Source organism: Diorhabda sublineata, chromosome 9, assembly GCF_026230105.1.
Source record: "Diorhabda sublineata isolate icDioSubl1.1 chromosome 9, icDioSubl1.1, whole genome shotgun sequence".
Lineage (NCBI taxonomy): Eukaryota > Metazoa > Arthropoda > Insecta > Coleoptera > Chrysomelidae > Diorhabda > Diorhabda sublineata.
This window is the reverse complement of record NC_079482.1, coordinates 1649518-1674549: the sequence shown is the minus strand read 5'-3', so window position 1 is coordinate 1674549 and position 25032 is coordinate 1649518. Positions and strand designations below refer to the sequence as shown.

The following is a 25032-nucleotide window of genomic DNA, read 5'->3' as shown; positions in this document are numbered from 1 at the left end:
ATAAATCCTTTGTGAGATGTATAAATTTATTTTTGAGTGAGTGCCAATCTATACAAAAGTGGTTTTTATTGAAAACCCGATGCGTGCATCTTGTATCGATATCGTACAGCTGATCGTCTAGCGTATGTTGTAAGTGAAAGTAGGTCAGACGAGTTTACATCTGCCGTGTAACCATAATTGCCATAAAAAAGACGTACCACTAAACGTTGGTTGTTTTATTAAAATTTCAAGTGCCTATTATTTATTTACCATATTTTTCACTTACGAAATATAAATAAATGACGGTATCTTAATTGTCAATTGAACGAAATTTGGGTTGTCTAACAACAAGGGAAAATTTGTAAGTTGAAAATAGGTTTAAAAACTCAAATATACTGATCAGTATTAAATAATACTTTAGATATTTAAAAAAAAAATAGTAATCATAAGCAAAAATCAAATTTAGAATAGTGAGTTATTTTATAAATGACATTTTCGTGAGAATTGGAGCAAAATAATTACGATTGTATAATATAAATCCTACACGCTATATTAAACGCAATCTTTTCATAAAACATGATCCATTGTTCTCAATTATTATAACAATAATAATTAGAAAACTATTTAATTAAATATAAATATATGTTTGAGATAATTTCACTGTTCGCTTTATCAACACACGTATGATGCGTTCACAACACCAGAAATACTTTTTTGGGCGTTCCACATAGCAACTACGATCGTTGTCTTCGCTGCGAGAACGTCACTAATGACGTTATGACTAAGTTTTAAAGCATTCTTGTGACGCATCAACAAATATTTAATTATCGCTGCAGAAAATAATTGTCTACGTACATTGTTGTGAGCGCTTAGTGGAATGCACCCGTAGTCATTAATATATGTCATATGTCATTTGTACCTGAGTATCATAATAGTCAAAAATTAGGTTATGAATTCGTATAGGTGACTGTGTGGGTGGTAAAATGTTTCAGATTTAGTAATGGGAGATTTTTAAATCAATTCTAATTTAATTTAATTTACGTTTTAAGTAGCCAGACAGGTATACGGATTGTAATGATTCCATTACAAAAGTTATTTTTGAAACGTGAAAGTGTTTCTGGAATTGTGTTGAGATATAAAAATTGATTACCCAAGACCCATATTAAGGTAAATACGAGATAATTTGTTTTTAGTTTTAATGATTTCTGTTAGCTATAAACGTTTTATTGTTTAAAAATGTAAATTATGTAGTAGATAACACGATTTTATTTACTTGAGTTTAGCTTATTTCATAAAATTAATCGAGTTATTTTAGACGAAATTTATTGCATTTTTGGTTTATTATCCCATGTAACAATACGTTATCAGTAGTTTATCAATGTTTAAATTTTATTTTAGGTACTTAATGCATGGGGTTCAACTTAGATGAAGTTTGTTTAGAAAATTCAAAATAATTCGTGTTAAATACGTGATTAATTTTAGTGATGACAAGTAATTTTTATTAACTGTGATAGTATATAATGTGATTGAAATAAATTAGAGTTGCGGAAGCACAATTATCAATTTAGTATTTACTTTATTACCATGGACAAAGGGGACCAGAAATTAAGAAATTCATCAAAAACCCATGGTAATAATGATTCGAGCTCAAATTCTACTTCCACTGTGCTTATGGTCGGCCCTAATTTCAAAGTTGGTAAGAAGATAGGATGTGGAAATTTCGGGGAACTTCGTTTAGGGAAAAACTTGTATACTAATGAACATGTAGCAATAAAATTGGAACCGTTTAAAACAAAAGCTCCTCAACTGCATTTAGAATATAGATATTATAAGTTATTGGGAAATCACGAAGGTATACCTGATGTTTATTACTTTGGACCTTGTAGTAAATTCAACGCTCTGGTTATGGAATTATTAGGCCCTAGTTTAGAGGATTTATTTGATGTTTGTGATCGTAAATTTTCTCTAAAAACAGTTTTGGTAATAGCGATACAGCTTTTACATAGAATCGAGTACGTTCATTCGAGGCATCTTATATACAGGGACGTAAAACCGGAAAATTTCCTCATAGGTCGTAATGGTAGTAAAAGAGAGAACGTTATACACATCATCGATTTCGGTTTAGCTAAAGAATATATCGAACCGGAAACCAACAAGCATATACCGTACAGAGAACATAAATCTTTAACGGGCACCGCGAGATATATGTCGATAAACACACATTTAGGTAGAGAACAATCGAGAAGAGACGATTTAGAAGCTTTAGGTCACATGTTTATGTATTTTTTGAGAGGTTCTTTACCGTGGCAAGGACTCAAGGCGGATACTTTGAAGGAACGTTATCAAAAAATCGGCGATACCAAAAGGGAAACGTCGATAGAAAGTTTATGTAAAGGTTACCCCGAAGAAATGGCGACGTATTTACGTTACGTCCGAAGATTGGATTTCTTCGAAACGCCAGATTACGAATACCTGAGAAATTTGTTTATCAATTTATTTAAAAATAAGGGTTGCATTGATGACGGCGAATTCGATTGGTCGGGGAAAACTACTAACTTATCGGCGGGATCTTTACCGACGGCCACTCAGGAATTCGCCATATCTCCGATACGAGAAAAGCGTGTTAATAATGCCAAACATGGCGCCGGGGGGAATTTGACGCCGATCGAACGACCCGGTTCGTTTTTATTAGTCAATTCCGCCAACGGGGAGCTCCAAGGTGGTAATTCAATGGCGCACAGTAATACACCCATCACACAAACCAAAAACGTTGAAGTTGTGGAAGACACCAAATGTTGCGGGTTCTTCAAGAGGAAAAAGAAGAAAGTTGTGTCGGATAAATGAATTATAAATTCTGTAAGGGATGGGTTATATTGTTGTAGGTGAACATATTTATGTTATACGAGGTGATTCAAAAATTACTTAATTTTTTCTTCATCGTTTCTAAAATTCCTTAAATTTAATTTTTCCGCACTTTCTTCTTGGTGATTTGTTCAGTTTTCCGAAAATTTCGACTTTATCTTGAAATTCTCTGTAATTTATTTTTTTCTTCTCGAATTCATTTGAAATTTCTTCTTTTCTACTAATGCTTTTTTGACATGTCTTGAATTTCTTCTTTTTTCCTCAATTTCTTAACTTTCTTCTTTTTCCCCCCCATTTCTTCGTTTTCCTCAATTTCTCAAATTCCTTCTTTTTTCCCTCAATTTCTTCTTTTTCCCCAATTCCTTAAATTTCTTCTTTTTCCCCAATTTCTCAAATTTCTTCTTCTTTTCCTCAATTTCTTCTTTTTCCCTCCATTTCTACTTTATCCTCGATTTCTTAAATTTCTTCTTTTTCCCCAATTTTTACTTTTTGCCTGAATTTCATAAATTTCCTCTTTTTCCCCTCCATTTCTTCTTTTTCCTCAATTTCTCAAATTTCTTCTTTTTTCCCTCAATTTCTTCTTTTTCCCTCCATTTCTTCTTTTTCCTCAATTTCTCAAATTTCTTCTTTCCCCCTCAATTTCTTCTTTTTCCCCAATTTCTACTTTTTGCCTGAATTTCTTAAATTTCCTCTTTTTTCCCTCAATTTCTCAAATTTCTTCTTTTCCCCCTTAATTTCTCCTTTTTCCCCCCATTTCTTCTTTTTCCTCAAATTCTCGAATTTCTTCTTTCCCCCCTCAATTTCTTCTTTTTCCTCAATTTCTTCTTTCCCCCCTTTCCTCAATTTCTTAAATTTCTTCTTTTTCCCCAATTCCTTAAATTTCTTCTTTTTTCCTCAATTTCTTCTTTTCCCCCAATTTCTCAAATTTCTTCTTTTTCCCCTCAATTTCTTCTTTTTCCCCAATTTCTACTTTTTGCCCGAATTTCTTAAATTTCCTCTTTTTTCCCTCCATTTCTTCTTTTTCCTCAATTTCTCAAATTTCTTCTTTTTTCCCTCAATTTCTTCTTTTTCCCTCCATTTCTTCTTTCCCCCTCAATTTCTTCTTTTCCCCCAATTTCTTCTTTTCCTCCAATTTCTCATTTTTTCCTGAATTTCTTAAATTTCTCCTTTTTTCCCTCCATTTCTTCTTTTTCCTCAAATTCTCGAATTTCTTCTTTTCCCCCTCAATTTCTTCTTTTTCCCCAATTTCTTCTTCTCCTCCAATTTCTCTTTTTTCCTAAGTTTCTTAAAGTTCTTCTTTTTTCCTCAATTGTGCAATTTCTTCAATTTTTAGCGATTTCTTCAGTTTTCTTCAATTCCATCTTTTGTCATTTCTTAATTTTCCAAAAAATTTTCCTTTATCTTGAATTTTTCTACAATTTCTTCTTGTTTTCTTGAATTCCTTTGAAATTTCTTCTTTTCTACGAATGCTTTTTTCGTCAGTTTCTTCAATTTTTTTGCGATTTCTTCAATACAATTTTCAGTGATTTCTTCAGTTTCTTCAATTCAAGTTTTTGTTATTTCTTCAATTTTTCGAAAATTTTTTCTATATCTTCAAATTTTCTGTAGTGTCTTCGTTTTTTCTTGAATTTACTCGAAATTTCTTTTTTTCTATGAACGTTTTTTTCGATAATTCTAAGTGTTTCTTTCAATTTCTTTAAATCAAGTTTTTTTTTATTTCTTCGATATTCCCTAACCTAACACCATTAGGCCACCAAAATTGATAGAATCGTCTCACAAAGTTCCAGAAAATGAACAAAATTCTGAGAAACAGTTAGAATTTTCTCCGATGGCTTATAAAATCAAGAAAATTTGCCATCAAGAAACCCATAAATTGCTACAATTTGAAAAAAATAATCGACCATATTTTTGAACACACCTCGTATAGTAAATATAAATGTGTTAAAATAACGAGGTTGTAGAAAACATTAATTTAATCTAAGTCACGTAACTTTTTTTGTATTTTTAAATATTTTTATTAGGTTTAAAAAAATCAAAGCGACTGTTGAATTCTAGTCTATATATTTAAGACATGTTTTTATTTTTTAGCATAGGTAATAAAAATAACCATATTCATATGATGTTTCCCTGTACATATTCTCAAATAATATCACATGTAATAATAAACTGTCAAAATGATATTGGCCTTCGTTTATATGATTTTCCAGTCACTTTTATAACATGTGTTCGAAGAGGCTGTTCGTTAATATCATTTAAAGGAAGTGAATGAATTGCAAAAACAAACGTACACGCAGTTATAAATATATTTAGTACCACTTCACGAACGCGTACAGCGCTGGTAACGAACAGATCTTGCGAATAAATCTTTCATTTCTATGATCAGTTTTGTAACTTGTAATATAAACTCAATATTTATGATCTACAAAAAAATTATGATCATAAATTAGTCAAATAATATGATTAAATTTTTATTTAACGACGGAATTAAAAAAAACGAAATCTAATGGAATTTTTTGCACGACCAATTTGAGTTGATAACAAACACCACGTTACTTTTTAATTGATTATATTTTTAAGACGCAGGCATTGATATGATAATAATAAAGCTGACTAATGTCGTTAAATTCAAGATAGATATGATAATTCGTCACCTTGGATTCTAAAGTGATAGTTATTCAAAAAAAATTATCTGAATCAAATATGCTGAATTAGCATTTACAGATACAAGACTTATACGAGGGTAGGTCGATGAGATCTACCTCCGTATTATAAAAATTTATGTACGTTGACGTAAAGCACCTCTCAACAATGTTGTCAGACTTTCAAAAAAAGTTTGGAGACGGAGAAAATGTAATGTTTTGAAATAGTAATACATCACTTTATATATGGTTGTTTAATTGATAATTATTGTAAATACTTAATTTATTATTATAAAAAATAATATAAGCGATTAACAGTCTTGAAATTTTTCATTTATTTTGATTGTTAAATATAATATTCAATGATATTTTAACAGCTTCCTGGACTTGTTATTAAAAATATATCTAATGTTGGATTGCAGTTTTATTTCATATTTTTTCAAATGAATTCTTCTGAAAATTGCAACGTAACTTGCAAATACTGATTACGGTATTCAAAATTTGAAATTTTCGCAAATATTTTTTCCATTTTTACAATTTCGAGGTGCAGTAACTTCCGTTTCAAATTATTGAAGAATAGACTTTAAAAAACCACACATTTTGAAAAAAAAAAAATTGTAATACAATCAGTAGAAACCGAAATAATTTAATTCAAAGTTTATTAGATATAATAGCATGATAAAATGATTTGTTAAGTTCTGCAATACAATATTAATTTTTAAACCTAAAAAACAAAAAAAAAACACCAATTGATCAAATTTAGCCATGATACACAGGAATATAAAGGCTTCTATCATATTATGTGATTTAATTCGGTTTCCAAACGACGAACCAAATCCTTAAACAGCCACGGTCATAAAAACGGATTATTCTAGCATTGTTGCCAGTATTTTCAACATCAGGTCAATTATAAAAATCATGATTATTTGATTCGAAACTCATTAATTTATATTATTTATTTTTAACTGTATCATAAATGAAAAAGTTCCAAAATTGAAGCTAATAAATATTGTAAATTTTTTTTTATAATAACCGTGCTTCAATAAATTTTATAACGATTACGTTATTTAATTGTTTCTATATCTAGTTGAAGTATTAAGTGAATGATTTAAAATTACACAATTGATGTGTTTGAAATAAAATCATTACTGTGGTATTGAGATATTTTTTGTTTATTTCATTCTTTATAATTATGCATTGTCTAATAGAACTTCACGACTTACGTTAAGACTGAAACTAGGCAACGTTGTACTCCATCGCAACTGATTTATATTAAATCGTGACCGTGGTTGTTTAGTTTTGTATTTTCCGAACTTCGTGATCGGGTAAACTCGATCATAGTTTCCAAAAGCCCTTCTTGTTTAATAGATAACATAACCTAATTTTATTTGTTCTTAGAAACTTATATAGTTAAATTTTTACAAAAATACAGAAAATACTACACTGGTAACACATTGAAAATAAGAGGCTTAAGTGGTGTCGATTCAAGCATTAATGTAAACGGCGTAGCTACCGCCATCTATCAGAAAAAATTTGAAATCTTAAACATAGAAAATTTAAAAACTCTATGAATTAATAACTATCTATGACGATAATACTGTCAAATACGACGTACTGTATAATAAAACATATTTAGGAAACTAGAGAAATTTAATATAAAATCACTAATAATATTTTTATATATTATTAATTTTTTTTTATTTATAAGTGAGGTTAAGTTATGAAACTTTTCAAGCAGCCCTCGTAATAATGATACACTGCTGAATTGTTTCTATATCTAGTTGAAGTATTAAGTGAACGGTTTAAAATTACACAATTGATGTGTTTGAAGTAAAATCATTACTGTGGTATTGAGATATTTTTTATTTATTTTACTCTTAATAATTGAACTCCGTCGTAAAATTAAAACTTATTCTTTAGATCATTGTATCATATATTTCGTAATTTCAATATTATGTATTTTCACGACTTACGTTAAGAAAGAAACTAGGCAACGTTGTATTCCATCGCAACTGATTTATATTAAATCGTGACCGTGGTTGTTTAGTTTTGTATTTTCCGAACTTCGTGATCGGGTAAACTCGATCATAGTTTCCAAAAGCCCTTCTTGTTTAATAGATAACATAACCTAATTTTATTTGTTCTTAGAAAATAATGTAGTTAAAATTTCATTTCATAAAATCTATTTCCTCATTATAAGGAAGAGTTTTTATATCAAATAAGGGGAGAAGACCAGACTAACGTATATACAATAATTCAAAATAACAATCATTAACATATGTGTGGAAAGTAAGAGAAAGTGGTTACGTTAAAATTTGTGGTAATCATAAAAATCGTTAAAAACATCGATATATTACGGTTTTATATAAACTTACGAGGGTAGAACTATAAATTTGTTAAATTAATGCCATTATTGAAAAACTGATGTTTTTAATAAAAGTGTGTTGAGGTTAAATCACTTTCAGGAGTTTTTTTTTTCAGTGGAAAAAGTGTATGAAAACAAAAAAATGGGGTAAGTGATACTATTTACATATAAATATTGTTATACAACACAACCTACACAATTTCTTTAAATAAATATATTACATATAATCTAGTTTAACGAAAAAGTAAATTAGAAAGTTACCAATCGTGTTTTGCGTGCAATTTGTATCACTATAAACGTAAACAAGAGTTTTTTTTCACGTTTTATACAGTGTGGAGCAATTAATCTAGTTTAGAGTAGTACACAATATAGAAATTTAGTTTTGCCATATTGTTTTCAATATTTTCGTCGGGGTGAATAAAATTAAACACAAATATACATAAATTTCAATACAACTATCATTTAAAGAGTATTTTAATATTTGTTATTTATTAAATTATACTTAAAATTGATATATTAGAGAATTAATCAACAATTTTGTTGTATAATTGTCACAATGAACTAAACTCTAAATATAGCACAAATATTAGTCACTTTTATGTAATACATTCCGCAAGATTCCCACAAGTTGTATACAATTTAAATTATAGTCTGGGCAGCATAAGCTAAGATACCCGATAACCTCGAATTGACATTTTTATTTCTTCATTATTTATTTCAAATACTGTATATATCAATAACTTTCCGAATTTCACGATTTATACAAATTAAAAATACATAGAAATCGGCCTACCCCTCTATATATGGCTCACCCTGTATAACAATTTTTCAAATACTCAATAACTTCTAGTAATCAAATAACTTTCGTTTGAAAACTTTTTATGTTTACTCTGTATATATTTATATCGATTGATCAGCTGTTTTTGCGCCCTGTCAAATTCGGCTTATAGTTCTATGATACATATATTAACGCGTTTTTTGGGCGGTTGCTACGCTCTGTCAAATTTAAGTTATAGTTCTATGGTATTTTTTTTATTTGACAACTGACAAGCATACAAGCTCATAGACAAGAATAAATTAAAGTGTACTCGAAAGAAGTGTGTATATCTATATCAAATGACCTTGAATTAAAATTAAACACTCGAAACATCTCCCGTACTATAAAACATTCAAGCTTCTTATTCAATAGATGAATAATTTACGGATTGCTAAGTTGGGAATATATTTATAAATAATTGACAGTAAACATAACAGTATTTTGTGTAAGTAAATAGAAAACTAAAAGTATACTTAAAGTGATTGAATATCGTGTACCAATTAGTTTTATGTAGATAACTATTGAGGATGAAACATTGTAATCGACATTAATGTTAACAGTGACGTAGACATAACTTTTTTATATACTTTATAAACTTTTTGTGGGTTATATTAATTTTACTAAAACTGTCAAACGTCGTCTGGTATAATGTGTTGCATAATTCAGTACGATTAGCAGAAATATCAGTATTTACTTTGAAATAATCATAAATTATCGATATTAATAGCCGAATAAGAGTCTAAATATATTAATAATAATGTATATTACTTATTAATTTCGTTTTAATGTAGAGTATATGGTTAAGATTATCGATTTGAAAAAATCGATACAATTGAATCGATTCCAACATGGGACATAGAGTTCTATTTCAATGTTGAGTAAATAGTAGTTATCTAAAACATTCTGTGATATTTTTTTTTTGGAAATTTCCTAAAAACTGACAATCATTGTTACTAAATTTAAATGGAAGGTAAAAAAAAACGATAATTTGAATCGTGAGAAAACCTTTATACAATTCGAATAATAAAATCCGAACACGTATTCTATCAATATATTCAACTCGTAGAAGACGTCACGGAATTGTAATTTCGAACTACCTACCACATTTTCTAATATTCCATATTGTTATTATAATGTGTTTGATAAATCATTATGAGCTTTCTGATCATTTACATTTTTTTTCTAATGTTTATTTAATATCAATCAGAATTTACAATTCTACCGGTTATTTTGTTTCCTTGGAGGTTATAATAAAAAAAAAACTCGCTTAAGTCGTGATGACATTTCTCCAGGGAGAAGATCTCCCCCATACCTACCTTACTTTAGGTCCGTTTCCACACACATGTTAAATGATTTATGTTTCTAATACAAACTCTCTCTGTATATTAGATACGACATTTAAATATCGGCATTCAGTCCATGGTTATTCATCTAGTGAAAGTGATCATAATTTATAATATTTGTAACGTTTTTTTGAACCATCAAGGTCTGGCGGTGTTATAAATTGATTCTAAATTAATACTTTGGTATAATTTTTTTATTTGTAAGTGAGGTTACGTTTATAAACTTTTCAAGCAGTCCTCGTAATAATGATACGCTGCTGAATCCTCAAATCTAGTCTAAAGAGTAGTTCATTTAAAAGGATTTATTTTTTCAATATTTCATAAAATTTAGATGAATTTTTACAAAAATACAGAAAATACTACACTGGTAACACATTGAAAATAAGAGGCTTAAGTGGTGTCGATTCAAGCATTAATGCAAACTGCGTAGCTACCGCCATCTATCAGAAAAAAAATGAAATCTTTTTAAACATAGAAAATTTAAAAACTCTATGAATTAATAACTATCTATGACGATAATACTGTCAAATACGACGTACTGTATAATAATACATGTTAAGGAAACTAGAAAAATTTAATATAAAATTACTAATAATAGTTTTATATATTTTTAATTTTTTTTTATTTATAAGTGAGGTTAAGTTTAGAAACTTTTCAAGCAGTCCTCGTAATAATGATACGCTGCTGAATCCTCAAATCTAGTCTAAATAGTGATTCATATAAAACGATTGATTTTTTCAATATTTCATAAAATTTATATGAATTTTTACAAAAATACAGAAAATACTACACTGGTAACAAATTGAAATTAATAGGCTTAAGTGGTGTGGATTCAAGCATTAATGCAAACGGCGTAGCTACCGCCATCTATCAGAAAAAATTTGAAATCTCCTTAAACATAGAAAATTTAAAAACTCTATGAATTAATAACTATCTATGACGATAATACTGTCAAATACGACGTACTGTATAATAATACATGTTAAGGAAACTAGAAAAATTTAATATAAAATTACTAATAATATTTTTATATGTTTTTAATTTTTTTTTATTTATAAGTGAGGTTAAGTTTAGAAACTTTTCAAGCAGCCCTCGTAATAATGATCCGCTGCTGAATTCTCAAATATAGTCTAAATAGTAATTCATTTAAAAATAATTAATTTCTTCAATATTTCATAAAATTTATATGAATTTTTACAAAAATACAGAAAATACACTGGTAACAAATTGAAATTAATAGGCTTAAGTGGTGTGGATTCAAGCATTAATGCAAACGGCGTAGCTACCGCCATCTATCAGAAAAAATTTGAAATCTCCTTAAACATAGAAAATTTAAAAACTCTATGAATTAATAACTATCTATGACGATAATACTGTCAAATACGACGTACTGTATAATAATACATGTTAAGGAAACTAGAAAAATTTAATATAAAATTACTAATAATATTTTTATATGTTTTTAATTTTTTTTTATTTATAAGTGAGGTTAAGTTTAGAAACTTTTCAAGCAGCCCTCGTAATAATGATCCGCTGCTGAATTCTCAAATATAGTCTAAATAGTAATTCATTTAAAAATAATTAATTTCTTCAATATTTCATAAAATTTATATGAATTTTTACAAAAATACAGAAAATACACTGGTAACACATTGAAATTAATAGGCTTAAGTGGTGTGGATTCAAGCATTAATGCAAACGGCGTAGCTACCGCCATCTATCAGAAAAAATTTGAAATCTCCTTAAACATAGAAAATTTAAAAACTCTATGAATTAATAACTTACGAATTACGATAATACTGTCAAAATTTGATATAAAATTTAATATAAAATTACTAATAATATTTTTATATATATATATTTTTTTTAATTAAGATTTTATTTTATATCTCAAATATTAATTTTGATATCAATATTCAAATCACGTGTTTATTTGAAAAAAAAAATGTAGCACACCATAAGTAACTGTACGTTTTACGTCCCACGAATAACAATTAATAAACAAACGATGAATAACTTACCTAAAATAATATCCTCCTTTCTATTTACTTCCTACAAAAAATCAACCGAACTACACCACTATAAATTATTCACGAATATTTCACATCAATTTTTTGTATCTCATTTTCGAAAAACCCTTTATAAAATCGTCGTTCGCGTGGTTTCTGCGATCCCAATCCAGTCGATTTAGTCTATCACCACGGTCCGTGAAGAACTGACACATCGAGAATTCGAAGAGTTTCCACCATTCACTTTTAAATGAATGCGCCAGCGCGCGAAGAATGTCTTGGCTACCGCGGAAGAACTTTTTCACAGGTTTCCGTGGTATGTCACAAGTTCGTAATTCGGAAGATTCTTAAATGTGATTCACACCGAGTGTTGTTGAAACACAAATTTAAGACGAGATTCCAAGAAGAAAGTGAATCCTAATATTAATCATTAAAATAGGCTATATTACCAATTTATTCGATGAAGAAAGTAATAATTACTTTGAAGAAATATAATAACCTTATTTTAATACAATTATTCTTCTTTTAATTCGCATGGAATGTTTTTAAATAGTCATAAATTTAATAAACGTACTTATACGCATGCGTGATTGCATTTCAAAACGTTATTTATTGTTAAATTTGGCAACAACGATTTATATGAATACTATTACAACGATTTATAATTATAAATTTCCGTTTACATAAAGAACACCCTGTATGGAAAGATTGAAATAAAATAATATCCAATAACTTTTTATGCTTCTAAATGTTTTTGATTTTAGGTATAGACAGATAAAAATTTGACGTTTCTACTTCTTTTAGTTTTTATTAAAATTGTCAGTGTTTGAAAAACACTAAAAGAAGTCGAAACGTCAAATTTTGATCTGTCTTTGAAAAATTATACAGGAAACTAATTTTAAATCAAGAGACCTAAAATTAAAAACATTCAGAAACATAAACATATCAAAACTTTAAAGATTTTTTTTACGTTTTTTTCACACAGATATCGATTCATCATAAAACATTTCTCTCCTATTGTTTCTCGTGTATTTCCGTAGCTATTCGATTGTTATCTCTACGTGTTCGTTATGCTTAAACAGATTTGTTTAAATTGTATGAGTTGAACAATAGAAAAATGATTAAATTCCACTTAATTTTTTTTTCTTTAGTAATTGTAACATCTTTTAAAACTTTCCCGCCTTTTTCCTATTTTCTATATCACGGATTTCTATTTAAAATTTTTTAGGTTAACTGTACTTTTTTGTGTAAACAGAAATTGTAATAAATAGTGCTTACGTAACATTACGAAAAAGTTTTATCATTCAAGAAATGGAATGTTTTTTTTAAATGAGTAAGTTTGCGGTTAATTTTAATAAATTTCTTACAAATATACAACCATCAACTAACTGCAAATTAATTTAATCACGTTGAGTCAACCAAATCTTGACAATTTTTGAACTTCCCTTGTATTTATTATAAAAGCGGATGTCAAATGATTCGATACCTTCTTACCTACGCTTAAAGTTCAATGTCATTTACAAAAAGCAAAACCTTGTTAACAATGGTGTTTCGTAATTGTTTAAAGATAGATATAGAATAAATTATAAATAATGCATTCTAAAATAATGCAAATAAAATTTTTGTGCAAAAACATTCATTAATTTATTATTTGGAGATAAACATATCATTATTTAATTTTGATGTAATGGAATAAAATAAAAACGTTTCAATATCTAATACATAGGCAAACTACATTGAATATTGTAGTTATAGTTGCCTACATTTTCATTTGATCACAAAATTAATTATATCTGTGATCGAATATGAAACAATAAACATTTGTTTCACGAAACTCCTAATTCGTATTTTATATTTATCTATGGTTATTTGTAATGTCATATTCTTCTTTTCTGTTATGATGAGCTAAAACTGTAGACTATTTACCCAGTCAAGTACGGTTATATATCAATTTATTTTATTTATTTATTGTTTTTAATAATACTATTAATACTAATACATTTTGTAAAATGTAACATTAGCTTACTCAATCAGAATTTTCTGTTAACTAGATTGATTATCACAAAAAAATTGAATAGACTGTAGTTACTACTACGTAGGCAATACTATTTACAAATTCTAATTATGGTTGTATATACATAACGGATTGACAGTTTAATAGAAAGTTTACTCTATATAATTTTATTCGTCTATGTTTATTTACGTGGTTATGTCAAAAACGTAAATATTAGTTCATTATGGGTAAACAAAAATGTAAAAACAGGTAACAGTTTATGGAATAATTCATTTTATTTTTGTAGATTTGAATGAATCTCGAAAAGAACTAGAATCCTGTTTAACGGAAGAACAAAAAAAAGAATATTTTTCTCTTCTTAGAAAATGGTTTCTGTTTAGTTCTCCAATAAATAAAGACACATTCGACAGTAACGTAAGAAAGTTATTAGTAACAGAAGAACAGATACGATGCCACAATTTTTTCCTTCTAGCCATCCTAGCCAAATGTAGTTCAAATAATAAACCGAAAAATACGCGTTTGTCGAACGAAAAAGGGGGTTTCGAATACATCGATTATTCGGATTACATTCAACCCTCCAGTCCGACTGCAGTTCCTCCGTCTGATTTCGAGAATCGTAGCGCCGCAGCGGAGCTATTCCTTCCGGACAGTAGCTTCGTATCTTGTAGGGTAGCTATAGTAGCATGGGAAAACGGAATGCAAGGTGCAAACGAAAAAGTAACTGAACTAATGGTACATTCTTGTCAAGTATTCGTTAAAAATATAATAACAGCTATGATATCAAAAAAGAAAGGTTATAAAATTAGAGACGGGAAATTTCAGTTCGGTTTTAATCATCCGATCCCCGATCCATTTGTGAGGAACTCTAACAATATAATAGACGATTCGTTGGAGTCTAAAGTAGAAGTTGTGGATGAAGATGATACGTTTAGACCGAAATATAAACAATCTTTGGAAAGTATCGAGCAAAATATCGCTTTTGCTTATTCTTGTGCTAAGAAACCTAAATTTAATAACACCCTGAGTGTTAAACTGTTGTATGATACCATCAGAGATAATCCATCGATATTAGGGTTGCACACTATTAATAGCACCAATTTATTCAAATTAAGCCTCCAGTTAAGCGATGAGGATGATAGTGATTGAAGAAAATGAAATTTTGTGCATAACCTTGTTAATTTATTGTATTGTTTGTAATATTTGACTCAATAAAGATAAGAAAATCTTGTTTTTAACTTCGAGGCTGCTAATTTTAATCAAATTTGGAAAATTTGACATTTTATTAACATTAACCCTTAAAAATATAAATCATTCTTTTAGATCAAAATTGTTTTCAATAGGCTTGGGTCCACTAATAACGAATTTCTTGGTTTATAGTTTCTAATTATAAATGAAGGAACATAGGTAAGAAAAAAAATAGTGACCATTCCTCGTCAATATTAATGATTATAAATATCTCTAGAAAATAAATTTTATAAAAATAGTCACATGACTTCGAACACCAATCAGAAAGTGTCACGTCACGCAAAACGTCATTGTTGTTATTGACGTTTTCATACCACAGAGTAGGTTACTCTGAATTGTTTTAGCATTTAGTATGTTAATATTCTTGGACAAAACATATAAATAATTTGTCTGGCGTTTTTATGCTTGTACTTTTACACTGTGGCATTATACAGTACATGTAAAACGAAGGATTCATTTATAGAAAACAGTTTAGAATTGACACTTATTGAAATAGGTTTGTTTTACATGCCGTGACGTCATTCAAGACACTATTCAGCGTTTTCGATGGAAATCTAAATTGTTACTTTTAAATACAAAATACGTAATGTAAATAATGCTTTTTCTTCAAAATGGCATTGTTGAGTTATGTTTAAGCGATTAACATATAGACCAGGTTTTTAGAAACGAAAATACTAAATCCGGCCCTTACTAAAACCATTGTGAAGTTAGTGCTTTTAGATGGTTCGACACTTTCTCGGTCAAAGTTACTTTTTGTTGAATTATATTTGAAACTAATTATTAATTAATATATGAAAAGAACATAATAAATAATTTGAGCAATAAAAAGCCAAACAGGTTCTTAATATTGGATCTCTAGTATTGATTTCTAATTAGTGTTGTTGGGTGCCTTTGTTGAAATAATGACGCAGTGTTGCCAAAATCATCAGATTTTTTTTTAAATTATTAAGATTATATTATTTGTAGTATTATAGTAATAGTATTAATTATAGTATATAATTATGTTAGAATTATAAATATCTTATTTTTTGTCAGATACCTTGAAAATTATGTTAAAATCTGATAATTAGTGTTGTCTGGTACCACTGTTTGTAATTGACATTTCATGACAAGCTATTTTTCTTCTTTTTTATAACAGGATCTAAAATATTTCTCTATTTTTTTGGATTGGTAAAAAGAGCTAAAAAAATGTGAAAGATCACTTTGATTTTAGTCCTTTTAGATATTTAACCACTTTTTACTCCAATATAGGTATATGGTATAAAACAGCCATATAAAAAGCATCTGAATGTCAAACTTGTTTTGTACTGTATAATGTGTTGCATAATTCACGTAATGTAACATCTATAAATGCATAACAAAAATTAAACATATAAATGTATAAAGTATTTTTAATAAAGAAAACAATGAGAATCGTGAGAAATTTATACAAAATATCACCAACTATGTCTCTATAATGTGAAATGTACGAAAGTCGTTCCTGTGATAATAATTTGCCCAAAAATCACTAAATTGTTCAAAATATACATAAGATCGTGAATTTATTTGGCCAAATTAATACATTACACAGTCCACTTTGTATAGTTTGATTACTAATTACCCGATTCTTTAATTGGAGATACTTATTTAAAGTTTATGCAAATTGTCAATTAGCGAAAATATATTTTAGCTATAAATAATGATTATACAAAATATTAGAGTGTTTTTGTTAGGAATAATTTGTTTCAAAGTGATAGTAAATCATTCAGATTTATTAGAATATACTTTCAAATAAGATGAATACATTTTCAACGCTTTCTACTCCAAACGTTAAAAATTTGTATTTTATACAAAACATTGTAGCTTAATGTAAATCTTACTATAATTTAACTACAGAATTTTTTAAAGTAGCCCTCAACTAAAAATATTTTATTTCATAATAATAATACAACCCAGGTTCTGGACCAATTCGTACACAAAGAGAAAATTTAAATTCCAGATTCTTAACCTCACTTTTCACACCATTTCAAGTTTAAAATTGTGACTTTTTTATATCAAATTAAATCATTTATTAACATCAACATGAATGTTTTTACGAAAAAATTTCCAACGTAAATGTTTTACTTTACTATTTTTATTACCACAACTATTTCAAAGAAATTGATTTAATAATATAGCGGAATGAAAGCTGTTACGTTCATTATTATTAACTCTTTCTTTACACAGTAGTTGTAGATTAAATAATTAGTGAAAAAAAGTGAGAAACTACAAACAGACACGTCAAGATGTGAAATTAGATATCCGAATAATTTATTATCAAAACAGAACTAAGACAGGGTTGTATAAAAGAAATACTTATATGTATGGAATTCATTTAACCTTGAATCATTTGATTAGGTCGAGATATTTGAGAAAAATGTTATCGGGATGATTTAAAAAGGGAAATAAGGATATAACTATATAGAAAAATGTATACATTATATTATAACGATAGCGAAAAGTAAATATTACATTTAAATATTATGTAGTAAGGTAATTCTATTTTGAATTTTACGCGCTTTACGTCGATAAAATAGAAATCTTTTCGCCCGATTGACAGAACATAAGATATGCGTATTTAAAAATATAAATGGAGTAGTTTACTTAGTGCACAGTTATAAACAATGTCTTACAGGGTGTTAATTAATTCTTACACAATAGTTAATCGGATAAGAGTTTATATTATTGGAAATATCGATGTATTTTCCAAATATCTTCGCTTTATATGTTTATCCCTCATGTATAAAAGACTGAATGGTATTTGTGATAAATTTGATGTGAGTTGGTAAGTACGGCGCGTTGCGCGAGAAGCTTCATGTTGAAATCGCGTATATAATATATAATTATTGTACCATAACGTTCGAATATCTTCATTAGGATCACAATTAACGTGAGTAAGATCATTAAAAGCAAGTTAATAAATAACTACCGGAACGCTTTCTGATAGTTTACTAGAAATTTTTCGGTAGCTAACAAGTAGTTGCATTTTTTTTATATAAAATTGGATGAGCAGTATGAAAAGAATTATTGATTAAAATAAATTTAATACAGTGTTTAGTGATGTGGGTGATTGTTGCTGCAATTTGGATGTCTACTTTAATTTCCCGTAAGCATAGTTTTTTTTTTTATTTTAAATTAATATTCAAAATAGATTTATAAGGATAATTATAATAATTTTGAAATTGTTAAGGAATTATTTGAATAGATAGTTGAATTTATATATCTTCGATTTTGCGATTTTCCTCAAATACTTTCCTATTTTTTTTCTCTCTTTTTAATTTTTTCACCATTTTGCTATCTTTATATATTTTTACTGTACTTTTCTTTATGGATAAGGGCAAATTTTTTTAAAAAACAAGCCCACATTTGTCTTTGGAGATTGGTTTTTCCAAAAACAAACCATCATGTATCTTTGAAGATTGTTTTTTCCAAAAATAAACCCTCATGTGTCTTTGGAGGTTGTTTTTTCCAAAAATAAATCCTCATGTGTCTTTGGAGGTTGTTTTTCTCAAAAATAAACCCTCATGTGCCTTTGGAGACTCTTTTTCTTCCAAAAACAATCCCTTTGTGTATATAGAGATTGTTTTTTGTGATTGAAACTGATTTTTTTCAAAAACAAATCCTCATTTGTCTTTCGAAACTGTTTTTTCTTAAAAGCAAACCCTCATGTGTCTTTGAAGACTGTTTTTCTCAAAAACAAATCTTCATGTGTCTTTGGTGACTTTTTTTTTCAAAAACAAACCCTTATGTATCTTTGAAGATTGTTTTTTCCAAAAATAAACCCTCACGTGTCTTTGGAGGTTGTTTTTCTCAAAAACAAACCCTCATGTGCCTTTGGAGACTTTTTTTCATCCAAAAACAATCCCTTTGTGTATATAGAGACTGTTTTTTGTGATTGAAACTGATTTTTTTCAAAAACAAATCCTCATTTGTCTTTGGAAACTGTTTTTTCTTAAAAGCAAACCCTCATGTGTCTTTGAAGATTGTTTTTCTCAAAAACAAATCTTCATGTGTCTTTGGTGACTTTTTTTTTCAAAAACAAACCCTTATGTATCTTTGAAGATTGTTTTTTCCAAAAATAAACCCTCACGTGTCTTTGGAGGTTGTTTTTCTCAAAAACAAACCCTCATGTGCCTTTGGAGACTTTTTTTCATCCAAAAACAATCCCTTTGTGTATATAGAGACTGTTTTTTGTGATTGAAACTGATTTTTTTCAAAAACAAATCCTCATTTGTCTTTCGAAACTGTTTTTTCTTAAAAAAAACCCTCATGTGTCTTTGAAGACTTTTTTTTCACAAACAAATCCTCATTTGTCTTTGGTGACTTTTTTTTTTTAAAAACAAACCCTCATGTATCTTTGAAGATTGTTTTTTCCAAAAATAAACCCTCATGTGTCTTTGGAGGTTGTTTTTCTCAAAAACAAACCCTCATGTGCCTTTGGAGACTTTTTTCATCCAAAAACAATCCCTTTGTGTATATAGAGACTGTTTTTTGTGATTGAAACTGATTTTTTTCAAAAACAAACCTTTATGTGTATATCTTTGGTTTTTATATTGATACCTTTTTAATTTCTTCTTTTAACGTTCTTTTCTTTTTCTTTTTGTTCAATATATTCCCTTAGTTTTTTTATTTTGTTGCTTCTATTAATTATTTATTTCTTCCAATTCTGTATTTTCAATTTTTTATTGCACTTTTCTTGTTATTATCTCCTACTTTTCGTTTTTCTTCTACTTCTCTCATTTTTCCATGCCTTTTTATGACTTGTTTTCACTTTTCCTTTTTCGAAACCTTCAATTTCCATTTTTTTCTTCATTTTCTTAATTTATTCACTTTCTTCTCTTTTCATATTTTTGTCTGTTCCTTCTTTTTTGCTATTTTTTCAATTTTCATTGGTTGTTTCTTTATTCCTTTCACTTTCTTTTTTTCGTTTCTTTTATTTCTGTTTATTATTATACCTCTTTATTTTTTTCCCTGTTTCATTTTTTCCTACTCATTTTATTCTTTTTTTTTCACTTTTTTGATAGATAATAACAGAAAACGAAACATTGTTTCCTTGTTAATTTATTTATTAAAAAAATAATGATTGTTAAATTTTTTTTATCACTATTCCACGAATTGTTTTTATCAGTTATCAAATTTCTAGATATCTATCTATGTATAAATATTATATTATAAATATTTAGTAGTTTCTATCGCAAGATGATACCCTACAATTAAGTATATTTCTTTTAACTTTACGATTGAAATGAATAAAATCAAAACAGGTAAACTAATTTTTTTTAAATGTCTTAAGACAAACTGTATACTACTGGTAGGTATCTTAATATTTCTATGGTGTTTTTTTTTTAAATAAATGTCTGTTATAAAAAACTTGTCGCTATATAATTAGTGTTGTTAATTTTGTCGTTTAAAATTATTATATTGAAACGAACTTGGAACCCTACATGACGATTTATTATTCTTAATTAATGTCACATTAGATATAAATAATTCTGTGGAATTGTGACTTGTTTTAAATAGGGAAATAACAAAAATTAAATTACGTAATTTGGTATTGTAAAGGGAAAGCTAGGCAGTAAGTCACCTAATTACGATTTCCAGTAGATCTAAAAAGAAACATTTGATACTTTGTGCGCATGCGTTAAGTATAAGTGAAGCAGATAGAAGTTTCCTTTGAAATACAAGACTAAACAGCAATGGTCATAATTTCATAACATATACTGACAATGTTGCCAAATTGGCTATAAATAACGCAAATGCTGTATATTCCTTACCATGTTGACAAAATGTTAATTTTTCTAAAAGGAAGCTTTGTGATCCGGAAAATTATATATTTATTAAATAATATTTATTTTTTATGTATCTAGGTATAGTTTAATTTAAGAGAAAACGGAACTTCTAGACTCACTTTGAAGATTGATTTAACAATTAGTTATTTAAATATGGCAACGTCGCTTTTTCTACCAGCTGATTTATATTATTTTGTGACCGTGGCTGTTTAAAATCTTGTGTATTTCGATATTGAACGTTGGGTTGTGTCAACAATATAAACTGTTATTTAACGTGTATATTTGTAATAAATAATTTCAGGACATGTTTCGGGAGAAAATGCGGAAGAAACGAACCAACATCAGTATAGAAGTAGCAAATTTTCAGTTGGTTTTCATCTATTTTTACCAGTGGCCGGATTGATTTTAGTTGTTTTAGGAAGGAGACAAATATTCGAAAAACTATTATTACAACTCGATAAAAAATATTTAACAGGTAGTGGCTCTTCTAGGAACTGACTTTTTATAGAAAAAAATCGTTATTTGTGTTTAGGGACTGATTTTTTTTTCAAAAAACAAACCATTAGTGTTTCGTGTTCATTTGTCTTTGGAGACTGTTTTTTGTATTTGAAGCTGATTTTTTTCAAAAAAAAAATCTTTATTTGACGTTAGGAACTGTTTTTTTCGAAAACAAACCCTCATTTGTCTTGGTAGACTATTTTTTTCAAAAAATAAATTATTTGTCATCTTAAATTGTCTTAATGTTGTTGGCAGATGGCGCCACTTAAAATTTTTGACGTGTACTCAATCGAAAAATTTAACATTAAGAGAGTTTGCGACGATAAATGACGCGATTTTTTGAAAAAATAGTCTACCAAAGTAAATGAGGGTTTGTTTTTGAGAAATAACAGTTTCCAACGTGAAATGTTTGGTCAGAGTTTGTAGATGACTAAACAGTGTTGCCAACTTATCTGCCACAGTATGAATGTCACCAAAAATTCCAATTTATTCGAAATTTATGAAATCAATTCAAATTATCAAAGAAATTTCGTTGTAAATAATGAAAAATATTCAATTAATTTTTCAAAATTGAACAATTGAAAAATTATATTTACTTCAAACTTCATTATTGCGTTATAGTGCGTCCATTTTACGTCACCATTATTAATTTTACATAATAAAAACAAATTTATTTCAATCTATATTCCGTAGAAATCATTTCTTCTCGATAAAATCCTATTTGAATATAGTTTATTCAAAATATAAATCGGCAACACTGTACAGACCATTCGTTATTATAACGTACCTTAAAAGCGCTTCAACTGGTTCGTTTAGAGATGGGTTTACCTATTATATTTCCACCAGTTCCATAATAACAGTTCCCCAATAAATTTTTTTTGGGATATAAATGATTTTTGATTATTTTGGAATTACGAAAAGCTTCTAATGGTATAAGTATCGTGTAAAGTCGTGCAAGATCGTTTTTTTTTATAATATTTTGCTACTTTCTATCAAATGAAACTTTTATACTGGGTATATATATATATTTATGAGGTAAACTAATTAAAACTAATGGTTTGTTTACGAAAAAAATCATAAAAGTTAATAGACGTAACAAGAAAACTCAATATAGTTGCAATGTTTACGATACGCACATTTCCTATTAATGATCGTGACCTTGATGGGTAATCGTCGATTTTCAATAACGATTTTCGCGGTTTTATACACTATAGTGAGCTAAAAAAATCGATTCGTCTCAAAATCTGTAGCTTCCATTCTAATAAATGCATTGCATCGGAAAATTTTGAATCGTCCCATGAGGGATGGCGTGGCGTGGCGTGGCGTGTATACGCAGACACATATTCGTCACTAGTGCGCTTCGGCCTTAATAGTTACGTCTATCTACCAACTTAGACGTTTTGAAATCACCAAAATTTTTTTCGAAAAATTAGTATTTCACTTTTATTGTAGAAAAATGTTTTTTTTTTCAATTTTTCAAAAAATGTTTTTCGTTCTGTGTTGCCTAAACAATATGAAAATTGTGTATAATTAGATAGCAATCTGCTAGAAACTAATATACGGGGGATGTTTGAAAAATTTTTTTTCTATTTGAACAACGTTGCTAGATTTTCTTATAAAATTTTGCTATTTCAGTGATCTGCCCCAATTTTATAAGAAAAGAAGCGCTATTGAAATGGGCTTGTAATAGATTACCGCCCACTTGGTCTTCTTATTCCACTAAAACTTTATCCGGGGGGATAAAAGATTTATGGACCGACGGGTCTTTACTTTGTACTTTAATAAATACGGGGGTACCGGGGGCTTGTCCTAATCCCCATCGACATTGGAAACAACCACCATCACACGCACAAGCTTTGGCCTATAAATATTTCGGAGTAGCCCCGGTAATTAATTTTTTATTTTTCAAATTTAAATAGTAAAACTGAGCGGGAAACTAAAAACGGTTTTTGGTTAAATCTCATGGAAAATTATAAAAAAAATGGCCCGGAAAAACACGTGGAAATTATTAGGTTTTTTCATTTTACAAGTTTTCTTCAAATAAAAGGGGGGAGAGTGGGAACCTTGTTATCAAAAATTTCCTCCAGGTCCGGCTCTGCTTAGCCGATTTTTAAAAACTTGATTTTGTTTGAAAGAATCCAATGCAATAAAAATTACAAATCGATTTTTCAAGAATCGATTCGAATTGATTGAAAAATCGATCTTTTTTGAAAAGAATCGCCGTTTCTACCTTGAACGGTTTACAAATAATTTACAAATCGATATTTTTGACTACGATTTTCTAGAATCGATTCATGAGGTAACGATTCGAATCGATTTAAAAATCGATCTTTTTGCAAAATATCGCCGTTTGTATCTTGGCTTACAAATAAATTATAAATCGATTTTTTTTGAAAATATCGCTATTTTTACCTTAGACGTTTTGGATTACAAATAAATTAAAAATTGATCTTTAAGACCCCGATTTTTTATGAATCGATTCATCAAGTTAAAAAATCGATCTTTTTTTGTAAATAATCGCCGAATTAAGCTGGGACGTCTTGGTTTACAAATAAATTACAAATCCATCTTTCAGATCTCGATTTTTTATTAATCGATTCATCAGTTTACAATAAGAATCGATTTAAAAATCGATCTTTTTTCAAAAGATTCGCCGTTTCTACCGTCTTAACGTCTTAAATTACAAATCGAACTTTTAGATCTCGATTTTTTATTAATCGATTCATCAGTTTACAATAAGAATCGATTTAAAAATCGATCTTTTTTCAAAAGATTCGCCGTTTCTACCGTCTTAACGTCTTAAATTACAAATCGAACTTTTAGATCTCGATTTTTTATTAATCGATTCATCCGGTTACGATTCGAATCGATTCAAAAATCGATTTTTTTTGTAAAGAATCGCCGTTTTAAGCTGGGATGCCTTGGTTTACAAATAAATTACAAATCTATCTTTTAGATCTCGATCTTTTATGAATCGATCATCAGGTTACAATTAGAATCGATTTAAAAATCGATCTTTTTTGTAAAGAATCGCCGTTTTTACCTTGAACATCTTGAATTACAAATCGATTTTTTATGAATCGATTCACCACGTTACTACCGTTTCTACCGTGATTGTCGATTTTTTATTAATCGATTAATCCGGTTACGATTAGAATCGATTCAAAAATCGATCTTTTTTCAAAAGAATCGCCGTTTCTACCATCTTAACGTCTTAAATTACAAATCGATCTTTTAGTTCTCGATGTTTTATTAATCGATTCATCCGGTTACGATTCGAATCGATTTAAAAATCGATTTTTTTTCAAAAGAATAGCCGTTTCTACCATGAACGTCTTAAATTACAAATCGATCTTTTGGATCTCGATTTTTTATGAATCTATTCATCACGTTACGATTAGAATCGATTCAAAAATCGATTTTTTTTCAAAAGGATCGCCGTTTCTACCGTGTT

The 25032-nt window shown here is 28.4% G+C and overlaps 4 protein-coding genes across 6 annotated transcripts in view; 3 read left to right on the top strand and 1 right to left on the bottom strand.

Moving 5' to 3' along the window:
- LOC130449091 (chitin synthase chs-2) overlaps positions 1-12631 on the bottom strand; it is a 62843-nt gene extending 50212 nt beyond the window's left edge. Inside the window, exon 1 of the mRNA XM_056786760.1 lies at positions 12027-12631. The gene's annotated coding sequence lies outside the window, so the exon portion shown is untranslated. The remainder of the gene's footprint in view (positions 1-12026) is intronic.
- LOC130449092 (uncharacterized protein PF3D7_1120600-like) overlaps positions 1-25032 on the top strand; it is a 58831-nt gene that overhangs the window by 22389 nt on the left and 11410 nt on the right. Inside the window, exons 2-4 of one of the 3 annotated variants that reach the window (XM_056786763.1) lie at positions 7962-7992; positions 21382-21555; positions 23214-23464. In XM_056786763.1, coding sequence (XP_056642741.1) covers positions 7974-7992; positions 21382-21555; positions 23214-23464 — 444 coding nt within the window. In that variant the 5' untranslated portion in view covers positions 7962-7973. Of the gene's footprint in view, positions 1-7961; positions 7993-18141; positions 18398-20472; positions 20556-21381; positions 21556-23213; positions 23465-25032 lie in introns of those variants that run through there. The other 2 variants (XM_056786761.1, XM_056786762.1) reach the window with 2 other exon arrangements.
- LOC130449093 (casein kinase I-like) lies at positions 911-5899 on the top strand. The gene is made up of 2 exons (XM_056786764.1): positions 911-1146; positions 1378-5899. Exon 2 carries the CDS (start codon positions 1564-1566, stop codon positions 2821-2823), a length of 1260 nt encoding a protein of 419 aa, XP_056642742.1. The 5' UTR covers positions 911-1146; positions 1378-1563; the 3' UTR covers positions 2824-5899.
- Positions 14205-15269, top strand: LOC130449096 (transcriptional adapter 1-like). Its single transcript, XM_056786766.1, has 2 exons — positions 14205-14255; positions 14315-15269. The coding sequence occupies exons 1-2, from the start codon at positions 14252-14254 to the stop codon at positions 15172-15174; spliced, it is 864 nt and encodes a 287-aa protein (XP_056642744.1). The 5' UTR covers positions 14205-14251; the 3' UTR covers positions 15175-15269.

Bases quoted from the DNA above. Each gene is read 5' to 3' on its own strand.
- LOC130449093 (XM_056786764.1), top strand. From the start codon at position 1,564: ATGGACAAAGGGGACCAGAAATTAAGAAATTCATCAAAAACCCATGGT.